Genomic DNA, 12,941 nt, shown 5'->3' with positions numbered 1-12,941 from the left:
GTCGTTGAATGTGAAGTAATTTCGTTGTTATTTATATGATTTTTTTGGAAACAAATCTATTTTAAATGTTTAATGTTTTATTAATGAAGAAAACTTTTGTATGACTGGACACGTATGTATCTCGGTAAAATTTATTAGCTTTTCTGAATGCAAAATATGAATAATTATGAATAATTTAGTGAATACAAATAATTAAAAAATGGACAGTTTTAAATTATTTCGAATAATACTTTGATTTCGAAGATATTTATATATTGAAATATATTTACATATTGTTTGAAAACTTTTAAGTTTTCTGGGAGATCGAATATTAGATATATACAAATTAATTTTCAATTTAGTTGTAATTGAAAAGTAATTTGTTGAGTAGGTACAAGTCATTACCAGGTTTTTGCTGGTAAAAATACTCACAATACACATTTCTTAGTCCAGCAACAAGTTCAAATCAGGGGTTTTGCGTTATATTACAAATTTTAAATGTGGTGTCATGAACTACTTTTCTAGACCAACAAACTGCACTAGATTAGATTAGAGAGAGCCATAAGCACTGCGACCCTGTTTTGGATCTTTGGTGCAGCCCATGCGTTCAACATAACAGGTTTAATTCACGTATGAAAATAACAGGTTTGATTGGTTGGAGAGGTTGAATATATCCTTCGGGGCTAGTGATGCAGCACCTAAGATTCTTTCTCGACGAGTCCTTAGTGTTGGATACTTGCACAATATGTGCTCTGAGGTTTCCTCCTGACAGCCACAAAATCTGCATATCTTCGATGTGGCGTTTCCTAGGATAAATTGATGATATCTGAGACCACAGTGTGCCGTGAGTAGTCCCGTTAGTATTCTGACACTCACTTTTGTAAAGCCATAACAACTTTTGGGATTTTCCTCTTGATAGCGTGATTAAGCTCTTGGTCTGTCTAAGCCCTGTTGTTGCTTCCCAGTGGCGAGCAAATTCCGATTCGACTCACGATACGCATCTTTGTCTGACGTAACCTTGAGGGATACAAAATAATGGTTCAGGGCCGATAAGTGCGCTTCTATTTGCTAAGCAGTCCGCCCGTTCGTTGCCAGAGTGACCTTCATGGCCGGGTACCCTACATATTGTTAATATGTTGTGTTAACCCAGTTTGTTCAATGAGGACACACAGTCCATCACAACACTCGACCTAACTTCATAGGAAAGTAAGGCCTTGAGTGCTGCTTAGCTGTCTGTCATTATGTAAATTTCCAAACCTTCTCCTCATGCACTCTCTAGCACAGATGAAGATGGTGTAGTCTTTCGCCTGAAAGATTGAGGGATATTTTCCCATGGAGATTGCCTTCTGGAAATTAGGACCACAAATGCAACAAACTAATCCGTCAGTAAACCATACTCGATCAGCATTTTACTGCCACCATGTTTGATTGGCCCATTTGTTCCTTTCAGGTATCATAACCTCGAAGGAACGGTCAGAAACCAATGTTGGCGAACCAAAACCATGGACGCGGATATATGGGTCGTTGATGAATAATTTTAATATGTATACTTATATGCCCTTCAAGGTCACTTGTTCTTAGTCTGGCGATTTCCGGTAGGCAAATTGCCGATTTACAGGCCTCATTTTTAATAAGAATATCCAAAGGTGGTATGAGAAGAAAAGCCCCAATTGCATATGTAGCACATGTTCTCATGGCCCCCGTAATAGAGACGCAGACAAGAAAATAAAGTTTGTCCAGAGAAGCCCGACTGGTGGTCTGCTTCACTTTTTTCCACCAGATTAAGGCAGCATAAATCAGAATGGGCTTTATTATGATATTAAAAGTCCATGAGATCATTTTCGGTTTTAAACCCAAAGAGCCTTTGACAGGCATATAATGCCCTAATGGCTCTATTGATCGTACTGGGTTTGTCAAAAATGATCCTTAGACTAAAAAGTAACTATTTACTTATAAACTTATTTTTAAATCATTACTAGACATATTTCAAAGTAATGCAGTAGGTATGTAGTGGTCATTAAAGAGTAAGTTGTTGAGTAAATACAAGTCATTACCCTGTTTTTTTTGTTTTACTTTATTATTTGTTTTTATATTATGTATTTGTTTTGACAATAACTTTGATTTCTTAAAATTTATATAAAAGGTCCTCACATCCTGAAAACTCTTCATCACAATGTCCTTTCTCCTTAATTAATTCTTAATTAAAAAGATAAATCGATTATTAAAAAAATATATATTAAAGAAATTTTATTTTCCAAATTAGTACCTTGTTTTGTTCTACATGTAAAGATTTCCAACATACATTCATTTGCAAAATTACATTTTACATTTTCGCCCTCAGAATTTTTAATGGTACCACAGACTGGTAGGTAAATACGGGGACAAAATTGTTTGCAGTCGGTTTCTTCGTTTGCTATGACTCCCACAACGAGGAATAAACCCATTAATAAACTGATGCAACAACTAGTGAACTGCATTTTATAGAAAACTAAATACTTAAGACTTTAAGAAGACATTAGTTAAGCAGTTTTATCGCTATTTATATGAAATTTTAGCATTAGGACGGTTTCATCTATATTATATAACAAAGGAAAATGATTCATAAAATATTATGACTAAATATTAGGGGTGTTACAAAGTTAGTTTTAAACCTGAATAATAATAATGATTATTTTATAGTTTATTCCTAGTAAAACAGGGTAATGAACTGTACTTACTCAAGAACTTACTTTTATTGACTACATACATACCGTCTGCATTAGTCTATTCTATTCTGCTTAAATGCCTGTAATTTAAACATAAAATTTAAAATATGCATTTACAACAGTTACAGCAGCCACACTACTATCACGTATTATGGACTCTTGTAATTTGTTTAAAACGAGTACTTTTCTGAATATAATCAATTCATGTAAAGCAGTAAAATGCATAAAATAGAAAATAATAATATAGACACGACACGTCTATATAATTAATTTCAAAATAATTTTTTCTATACTGTATACTGCTAATAATTGAAGTATATACTTCTGGTATCAGTTCTAAAACTAATTAAGAGAAAATGTTTTTTAAAGATGATATCAAATATTTAGAGCATTACATTACCTTACTTCTACATTGCACTTTACCCAGTTCAAAAACTAGTTAGAGAGTTATATTCGACCATGCCGAATCTTATATACCCACCATCAAATCATTGCCGAAAAGAATTGCTTTCTTATAAATAAACTTTGAATTTATGAATCGATGCTTTTTTTAATATCGAAAGATATTTTTCTGTATAGGGTGGGGTCAATTTTCTGAATAGGGTGGCGTCAATTATTGACCGATCCTCAGAAAATTTGGTAGAAAGATTTTGGTTCATACAAAACTTGTTTATGTTGAATTTCATCGTTATACTCTTATTTTTATGCTAGTATTCAGCGGTAAAGTAATTTTCTGAAGGGGAATTTATACGGGAGATAGGATCAAATATAGACCGATCCTCACAAAAGTTGCTAGCTAGATTTTGTTCCATATGAAACTTGTTTATGTCGAATTTTATCGCTGTATTCTTATTTCTGAGCCAGTAATAAGCCTTAAAGTAATTTTCTAATTTTCTACTCCCCTAATATGGGGAGTAGGGTCAATTATGGATCGATCCTCACAGAAGTTAGTAGAGAGATTTTGGCTCATACAAAACTTGTTTATGCCGAATTTTATCGCTATACTCTCATTTCTGAGCCAGTAATAAGTGTTAAAGTAAATTCCTGAAGGGGACCTTATATGGGGGTAGGGTCAATAATCCTCACAAAAGTTAGTAGAGAGATTTTAACTCATACAAAACTTGTTCATATCGAATTTCATCGATGTACTCGCATTTCTGAGCCATTATGTTAAGAGATTTACGTTCACATTCCGGAGGGCCACTTGTATGGGAGCTATGTGAAAACGTGAACCGATTTTGTCTATTTTCAATACCAAATAAACCTTATCAATAGAGAATATTTATGCAAAATTTCAGCGGCTAGATCGTCTCAGAATCTAATAAGGACCCAGAATATATATACTTTTATGGGTCTTAGGCGAATATTTCGATGTGTTACAAACGGAATGACAAAAACAATATACTCCCCATCTTTTTTGATGATGGGTATAATAACAAATTAACATTTCTTATCTAATAGGTTCATTTTGATTGAGGCCTTGTTAGCAAACTGGGGAAATTTAGATAGCTTTATTAAACAAAGAGGGGTTTCAATTAAGGAGCTAAAAGTCACCATTAATTCCATGTAAGCTAAGCCAGTTTTTTACAATTATTTAGCTTATCGCGATTCCCTTGACTTCAGATGATTCAACATTTCTGTTGAAATCTTTAAAAAAAAATATTTTTTTTTAAAGATTGAAGAAATAGCTTTTAAAAGTCCTTTGACAATTTTTGCTAGACCAATTTTTGCTAGAAGTTACACTCATTTTGTTAAGGTTTTCAAAATTCTATTTAATTTGGAAACACTTCATTTTAATTTTTCTAAACCCATTTCCTCTTCGATCTTGTGTTAAAGAAAATCAAAATTTTTTAAGAATCTTTGAAACTGAATGGATGTTTCTAATTAAGAATTCGATACAATTTTATTTAGTTGAGTAAAAATTTTAGCCGCCATAAAAAAGCTGGGGTTATGTTGATTTTGTCATTCAGCTTGTATATACATATATTCAGGGTGTTTGTTGAATTCTAAGACGATCTGGCCATGTCCGTCTGTCTGTCTGTTGAAAGTACGATAGAGTCAGAACGAGTGCTAGAGGTATGAAATTTTCAACAAATGACTGTTTTAAAAATCGGATCGGTTAATAATTGACCGTACCGTTCATATAAGGTGCTCTTCAGAAAATTGCTTTAATGCTGTCTTTAAAATACAGTATAGCGATGAATTTCGGAATAAACAAGTTTTATATTTAGCGGATCAGCTCATAATTAAACCATATATACATAAATCCAACTTCAGAAAATAACGAGTACAGTGATGAAAATAGACATAAAAAAGTTTTATATATAATTTTTTTTTAAGCATTCGACTAATAAAACTATGCAAATGCCAGAAGGATGCTTTTTGAAGACTAGTTTACACATCTTTAAAAACAAAATTTTTGGAACCAAATATCTTTTAAAATTTTAAAGTTTTATTAATAAAGAAAAATGTATTATTCTTAATGCAAAATATTCTGAATAATTTTGTGAATATACAATGTACATTATAAATACGTAAAATAAATTCAGAAATATGTTATTTTAAAATATTCTGAACATCACTCCGATTTCGATGGAATTTACATAGCGAAAACCAGCCAGAAAACCAATAACGTGCACACCGATACTGCTATCCAATCCTAGTTAGACCAGTTTTATGTCGACCTGATGCTCCGTAACTGGATCAAATACATGCTAAGGAATAGATGGATGAGCTGCGAGATGTACGATACAGCTATCAGGAAAAATGTATTTCGCGGTATACCAAAGGACGGTATTTTGTCACCTTTACTCTGGGCTACCACGATTAATAGCCTCCTAAGGACCCTAAGCGAGAAAGGTCTAAGACCCGTCTGCTATGCAGACGATGTCGTAATACTTTTAAAGGGAAAGGATCCAAAGTACTTGTGTAGAAGAGCTGAGGAGGTTCTGAATATGGCCTTAAGCTGAGCTCAACCGGGAGGCCACAATGTTAACTCGGCGATGACGAAAATCTGTCATTTCACAAGAAAGACAAAACTTTCTACGTATACTGAACCCTGTTTCCTGGACAAGAAGTTATCGGTGACAGACAAAGTTAAGTACTTAGGTGTAATCCTTGATAGGAAATTAAAATGGAGACATCACATAGAGGATATGATCAACAAAGCACATCGGTGCTGGGCGATATGTAAGAGAACTATGGGCATAAAATGGGGTCTTAGTCCTACTATGACAAATTGTCTTTATAAAAGTGTAATTAGACCAATTCTAGCTTATTCGGCTTTGGATAAAAAATGTACAGCGTACATGCTGCTTGGGTATAAGTGGTGCCATGTGTACTACTTCAATCAAGGCTATGGAAACGTTACTAGATATTCCACCCATTGAAACATATTTAAGATATGAGGCGGCGCTTACAGCCGAAGGGCTCTTTACTTTAGGCGATCTGGCCAAAGCGGTTATAGGACACGTTATCAATGTATACTGGACACATTGGAAGGTTTTATTATGAAAACTAAATTTTTATAAATGATGTAGAGTATTATAATTTCTTTTCCCTTTTTTTGTTTATAAAAATTCTGATTTTCTAGATGTCCGATTCTAATAAAAGTCGCAATTTCATGAGAAACTCTTTCATTTTAAGTTTAATGGATTCGAATTTCATTAAAAAGTAAATAAACAAAACAATTTGTTAAGATTTTGTTAAAAATTAGTTTTAAGCTTATTTTTTATTTTACTGTCGCTAAGTAACTTGACTGTCCCTAAGTAATCTAAAGATTATACACTTCACAGAAAATTTAAGAGAAAATATTCACCCAGCAAGAACTATGTAATTGTAATTACTTACCTAACAACATACTTTTCAATGACTACTTCATATCATCTGGATTACATAGAAGTAGTCTAATAAGGTCTTACTAATAATGTGTTATATAATTACTTTCTAATTCATTACTCATATTGGCAGTGAAAATATGGAAGCTGAATATGTTTTTTTCATGCGATTTACAATGAGTACTTTTTATACCCACCATCAAAAAAGATTGATTTTGTCATTCCTTTTGTAACACTTTGAAATATTGGTTGTAGACCCATAAAAGTATATATATTCTGGATCCTTATCAAATTATATGACGTCCGTCTGTCTGTTGTTGACACGATAGCGCCTAAACGAGAGAAGCATTGATAGGCATTATTTGGTAGGTACTAGTGAAAATGGACAATATCGGCCGACGTTTTCGGATAGCCCCCATACAAGTGGACGCTCGAAAAACAGCTTTGGGGGCATATCTGTTTAAGAAGTACGAGTATAGCGTTGAAATTCGACATATATTTTTATATGAACCTAAAACTCCCTACCAAATTTTATGAGGATCGGTCCATAATTGACCCTACACCCCATATAAGATCCCATTCAGAAAATAATTTTAACGCTCATTACAGGCTTAAAAATACGACCATAGCGATGAAATTTGAAATATGTAAGTTTATTAGGAGCCAAAACCTCTCTACCAAATTTTATGTAGATCGGTCAATAAACGACCCTACCCCCCATATAAGGTCTCCTTCAGAACATGACTATAACGTTCACTACTGGCTTAAAAATACGAATAAAGCGATGAAATTTCACATAAGAAAGTTTCTTATAAGACAAAACCTCGCTACAAAATTTTATGTAGATCGGTCCATAATTGACCCTACCCCCATATAAGGTCCCAATCAGAAAATTACTTTAACACTCATTACTGCTTTAAAGTAATTCGATGAAATTCGACACACATAAGTTTTATGCGAGTCAAAATCTCTCTACCAAATTTGTTGAGGATCGGTCTATAATTGATCCTACCCGCATATAGGGTCTCCTCCAGAAAATTACTTTAACGATCATTGCTGGCTGAAAAATACGTGTATAGTTATTAAATTTGATATAAGAAACTTTTATAGGAACGTTAATCTTCCTACCGTACTTCATGCGGAAAGTGTCGTTAACTCACCCTACCCGCCCATATAAGCCCTTCAGAAAATTATCTTAACTCTAATTACTGGCATAAAAATGCTAGTAAAGTGATGATATTCGATGTAAACATGTTTTATATGAACCAAAATCTAAACAATTTTATAAAAACCCTACCCTTCAATAAGGACCTCTTCAGTTAATTTAATGATTAGGATTCCAAAAAAATCGAATACAGCGATGAAAATCGACATAAAAAATTTTATACTTAGAAACATAATTCTTCATTCTGAATTTAATGAGGATTAATTTATAACTGAGCATAGCCTCTATATAAGGCTCCCTTCACGAAAGGGTTTTGTTTATTAAAATACCGAGTTTTACTTATTTAAAAATACGAGTATAGCGATGAAATTCGACATAATAAAGTCCAGTACAAAATTGTGTTTGGTTCTTCAGAAAATTACTATTACACTCATATCTGAATTAAAAGAAACGAGTAGAGTGATGAAATTCGAATCAAATAAGTATTATACGAACCGATACCTTTCTATCAAATTTTACGACAATCGGTCCATAATTGACCCTACTCCCAAATATGTATGTTCACGGTTTGAAAATTGTACAAAAATATTTTGTTTGTAAAAATAAATGTTTTGTTAATTCAAAAGTGCTTGGTCTATAATTGACTTAAGTTATATTCTATATATCACGCTGATGCTTTATAGGGGAGCATCCCTTTTTTTAACTCCATTTGTAATGACTTATTTAAATACTTGTCTCCAATGCCATTACTAATATACTTTTTATATATGAGAGTGAGGACAGTCGTCAATTTAGTGGCCAGTTTGTAAGCGAGAGCTCAGGTAGTCTTAACTTTACTGCCCCCACTTAACAGAAACCTTAAGCGAAAATGCTCATTGTTATGTAGTTACACATTTGTAGGTTAAATAGCTATTTCGGGACAATACCTTGCGCAAAAGATTGCCAATGTAGTCACCGAGCAGGACGGACAGACAGGTCTTTATCAACATAGACATTAATTCTAAGTCGTTGGTGTAGGACCATCATTTTTGTCGCTAAGTAATCTAAAGATTACATACATCACAGGAAACTTAAGATAGAATATTCATTGCAATGCGTAATCGAATGACTAGGGTAAACATAAGTAGTAGGTTAAATAGCTTGTTCGGGACTGTCCCCCTGAACTGCTGGGTTCGAGTACGACAGCGAACTAATGAACACGTCAACCAGGTTCGTATTCTGTGTTGACAATTTGTTTGTGTGTACAACAAAACAACTTTTTAATTCCCGATTTGTAATGAATTATTTAAGTACTTGCAAGATAGTGAGTGTAAGCGAGAACGCAGACAGTCGTCACTTTACTGTCCCCACTTAACAGAAAACTTAAACGATTGCCAATGTAGTCAGCCAGCTGGACCGATATACGGACAGACTTGTCTTTATCAACACAGACATTGATTCTGAGTCGATCAATATGCTTTATGGTGATTGTAGAACCAATATTTTTGCGCGTTACAAACATCAGCAGAAACGCATAATACCCTCCCCAATATGGAGGTGTATCGTGCACTGAAAATAATCCATGCTTAAATTTACTTTTTTCGTAATATTTACGAAAATTTCGTATGTAATACAAAATATTAATTAATCACTAAACACTTTTCTAATTTTACGATAGTAAATTTAAGTGAAAGGATTTGAAACCTAAAACTATTTTCAATAGCAGAGTTAGTTCAGCAAATAATTTAATTCATAATTTTTTTGCAAATGAATTTTACATAAGATTTTAATAATAATATATATGCGATAAAATATCGATACATACAACAGGATCATCACCTTCTGCACAAAACCCCGGCATTTGTTCCAAACCTTTGTTAGCCAAAGACAGACCATTAAATAAAAATTTTTCAAATGAAAATAAAAATCGATTTACCTGTTTTACCACTCATACACATGTATCTTTTAAAATAACATTCATTTGGAATGGTACATCGTAATGATTGATCAATGGTTACACAAATTGGGTTTGAAATATGAGTACAATGTTCTTCGCAGTCATCACCCATAACCCAGGAGACTAGACTCAATAATAAAATTGTGCTACTAGTAGGAAGATGCATTTTAAAGATTCGTAAATAGTTTACTCTTTAAAAAGTTAGACATTTTCATTGTTATTTATATGATTTTGTTTAAAGAACTATTTTAAATGTTTTATTAATGAGGGAAAAATTGGAAAAAAGATTATAATTGAACACGTATTTTAGTAAAATTTATTAGCTTTTCTTAATGCAAAATATTATGAATAATTTTGTGATTATAATGAATTCTTTTGCCCTCTTTTTCACAGATTGATTTTAAATATTGTTCTATGATTTATTAAATGTATAGTTTTATAAATATTTCTGCGTTTAACTTTATTATTTTTTTAGTAGTTACATTTTACACATATTTACTTTTATAAAAACGTTCAATTCTTATAATCCATCGAAAAGGGCGTCACATTCTGAAAAATCTTCTTTACACTCTCCATTCGCTTCAATCAATTCTTTATTAAAAAATAAATCAATTAAAAAATATTAAAGAAATATAAGCAATTTTTCAACTTACCTTGTTTTGTTGTACACGTGAAAATTTTCAACTCACATTCATTTCCAAAAGTACATTTTATACTTTTGCCTTGCAAATTTTTGACAGTGCCACAAACTGGCTCATAAATTAAGGGACAATCTACTGTACAATCGTCATTAGCCATAACACTGGAGAATAAACCCAATAATATAATAATGCAACCAGTAGAAAAATGCATTTTAAAGAAATGGAAATAATTTACAGTTTAAAAGAGTAAAATGTTAAAAGTAATTTGATGAGAGACATTTTCATTGTTATTTATACTGGAATTTTTTAATAATAAAACTATTTAAAATCTCTATTATTTAGGGAAAAAATATCATATAAATACTAAACACTAGGGGGATCCAGAACCTTTTTATAAAGAAATAATTTCCAGAAGTGGAAACAGATAATTTTAAGCCTTAAAAATATATAAATTTATTTATAGTAAAAAGTAAATAAGTTTCAATATTATAAGTACTTTTGGGAGAACAAGTTTTGAGTGACCCCAATAATTACGTATGTATGTTTTTCGAAAAAAGCTAATTACTTTCGAAATATATTTATAATGGAGTCATGTATTCAAATTGTTTAATATTTTAGATACAAATAATAGTATAGACACGATTTTAAATATTACATTTAAAATTAAGCTTACAACAAGGCATTTATAATGTTTCAATAACATCCGTTGTCAAATTATTAACAGGCAGTTGTTTAATAAACAACAAAAAATAAAAACAAGTAAGAAATTATAGTCGGGCGAGGCCGACCATATAATACCCTACACCTGTTACAAAAATAAAATGTGATTTTGTTTTCATAATAAAGCATTGTAGTTGAATTGTACATTGCCTCAGATATACTTAAGCCATTTATTGTTGAATAAAATTGTGGACATTTTAGTCAAATTTTGAAGGGGGCTTTGTATAGGTGCTATGGTCAAATGAGACCCTATAATTATAAAATTCGTGAGAGTCATCAAGGCTAATATAGCCCTTGGTTTTGCAGCTTTTTGTTGAGATACGAGTATATTAAACATAATTATGAATTTAAAAGTCCTATTCGTCAGGTTGGGGGTTAGGTGAAATAATGTACCGATGTTAACCATTTTCAATAGGCTTTGTCTCCGGTACCATAAAAGATCATGTGCCAAATTTCATTGAATTATCGTCAAAATTGCGACCTGTAGTTTGATTACAAGATTTACAAGCCCTATTCCGGGGTTGAGTTGTATGGGGGCTAGATGAAATAATGGACCGATCTTAACTATTTTCAATAGGATTCGTCCTTGGGACAATAGAAGATCATGTGCCAAATTTCATTGAATTATCATCAATATTGCGACCTGTAGTTTGATTACAAGGTTTACAAGCCCTATTCAGGGGTTCAATTGTATGGGGGCTAGGTGAAATAATGGACCGCTGTTAACCATTTTCAATAGGCTTTATCTCCGGTACCATAGAAGATCATGTGCCAAATTTCATTGAATTATCATCAAAATTGCGACCTGTAGTTTGATTACAAGGTTTACAAGCCCTATTCCGGGATTCAGTTGTATGGGGGCTAGGTTAAATAATGGACCGATCTTAACCATTTTCAATAGGCTAAATCGACTCAGAAAATGATTGGTGTACTTTAAGGTGGGTATAGGACCAATATTATTGTGCGTTACAAACATTAGCACAAACCCATTATACCCTCCCCACTAAAGTGGTGTAGGGTATAAATACTCAAAGTTGTTAAATCTTAAATGTAAATACGTATTACGACTAGATCGTAATGAAATAAGTTTCATTTGGTATGAAAATAAATAATATTGGTTATTAATTTTCTGAAGTGGACCTTATATGGGAGCTATGACCAATATGGACCAATCCGGAAAAAGTAGCAATGAAATATGTGCATTTAAGTTATTTTCGGAAGTGGACCTTATAGGGGAGCTATGACCAATTGTGGACCGATACAGATCTAGGTGGGTAATATGATTTCTGTTTATATAATTGCCCAGTTCACAATCGGTGTGTATCGTAGTATGTCGTAAAAATTTTGGATGATACGATATTTTTGAGAGAGTTATTAACCATAAATCCATTTCCGGGAATATGTACAATATAAGAAATATTGAATTGATTGTTATGATTTTGAACATAATTGATCCCTGGGCCAAAAAATAATGTATGATAAAACAAGTAAGAATTTATAGTTGGACATGGCCGTATGAGGTCCTACACCAGTGATTATGTTACAAATTTTTATTTTATTTATTTTATTATTTTATTTAATAATAAAGTATTTAATTTGTTTGGGGGCAGGGGGGTTAATATGGTCCTATCCTTATATATTTTGTTAGAATGATTTACGCCAACATCAGTTGTTTATGCAGAATTAGTTTATATTAGTTTATAAGTGAATTTTGACCATCAAATTATTTTCTGAAGGGGACTTAGTGTGGGAGATAGGGTCAACTGAGGCCCGATCATCACGAAAATCAGCAATATCATTAAGACATAGTAAACTAAATTTTTCCAATTTTTGGAGTGATACAAGAACATTTAACATATTTATAGCTCAAAAGCCCTATTCGGGGTGTACAGTTGTATGGGAGGAGTATTGCGACCTGTAGAATGTGCACAAGGTTTACATGCATACACAGACGGACAG

The 12,941-nt window shown here is 32.5% G+C and overlaps 2 protein-coding genes across 2 annotated transcripts; both read right to left on the bottom strand.

Annotated features, from left to right (window-relative positions):
* Positions 1–2,029: 2,029 nt before the first annotated feature.
* LOC119600990 (enhancer of split M1 protein-like) lies at positions 2,030–2,476 on the bottom strand. Its single transcript, XM_037951599.1, has 2 exons — positions 2,246–2,476; positions 2,030–2,175 (listed from the first exon to the last, which is right to left on the bottom strand). Exons 1-2 carry the CDS (start codon positions 2,454–2,456, stop codon positions 2,105–2,107), a joined length of 282 nt encoding a protein of 93 aa, XP_037807527.1. The 5' UTR covers positions 2,457–2,476; the 3' UTR covers positions 2,030–2,104.
* A 7,574-nt stretch (positions 2,477–10,050) lies between these two features.
* Positions 10,051–10,523, bottom strand: LOC119600983. The gene is made up of 2 exons (XM_037951590.1): positions 10,275–10,523; positions 10,051–10,212 (listed from the first exon to the last, which is right to left on the bottom strand). Exons 1-2 carry the CDS (start codon positions 10,471–10,473, stop codon positions 10,142–10,144), a joined length of 270 nt encoding a protein of 89 aa, XP_037807518.1. The 5' UTR covers positions 10,474–10,523; the 3' UTR covers positions 10,051–10,141.
* Positions 10,524–12,941: the final 2,418 nt, after the last annotated feature.

Source organism: Lucilia sericata, unplaced genomic scaffold (genome assembly GCF_015586225.1).
Source record: "Lucilia sericata isolate MDLA Ls3-8-SP2 unplaced genomic scaffold, ASM1558622v1 Contig000132F_arrow, whole genome shotgun sequence".
In the NCBI taxonomy this organism is placed as follows: Eukaryota; Metazoa; Arthropoda; class Insecta; order Diptera; family Calliphoridae; genus Lucilia; species Lucilia sericata.
This window is presented reverse-complemented; position numbering and strand designations above follow the sequence as displayed.

What these genes read in the sequence shown, in the direction of transcription:
- LOC119600990 (XM_037951599.1), bottom strand. Translation starts at nt 2,456, where the DNA reads ATGCAGTTCACTAGTTGTTGCATCAGTTTATTAATGGGTTTATTCCTC. An exon ending in TACATGTAGAACAAAACAAG is followed by an intron (nt 2,176 to 2,245) that starts GTACTAATTTGG and finishes TTTTTAATTAAG; the next exon opens with AATTAATTAAGGAGAAAGGA.
- LOC119600983 (XM_037951590.1), bottom strand. Translation starts at nt 10,473, where the DNA reads ATGCATTTTTCTACTGGTTGCATTATTATATTATTGGGTTTATTCTCC. An exon ending in CACGTGTACAACAAAACAAG is followed by an intron (nt 10,213 to 10,274) that starts GTAAGTTGAAAA and finishes TTTTTAATAAAG; the next exon opens with AATTGATTGAAGCGAATGGA.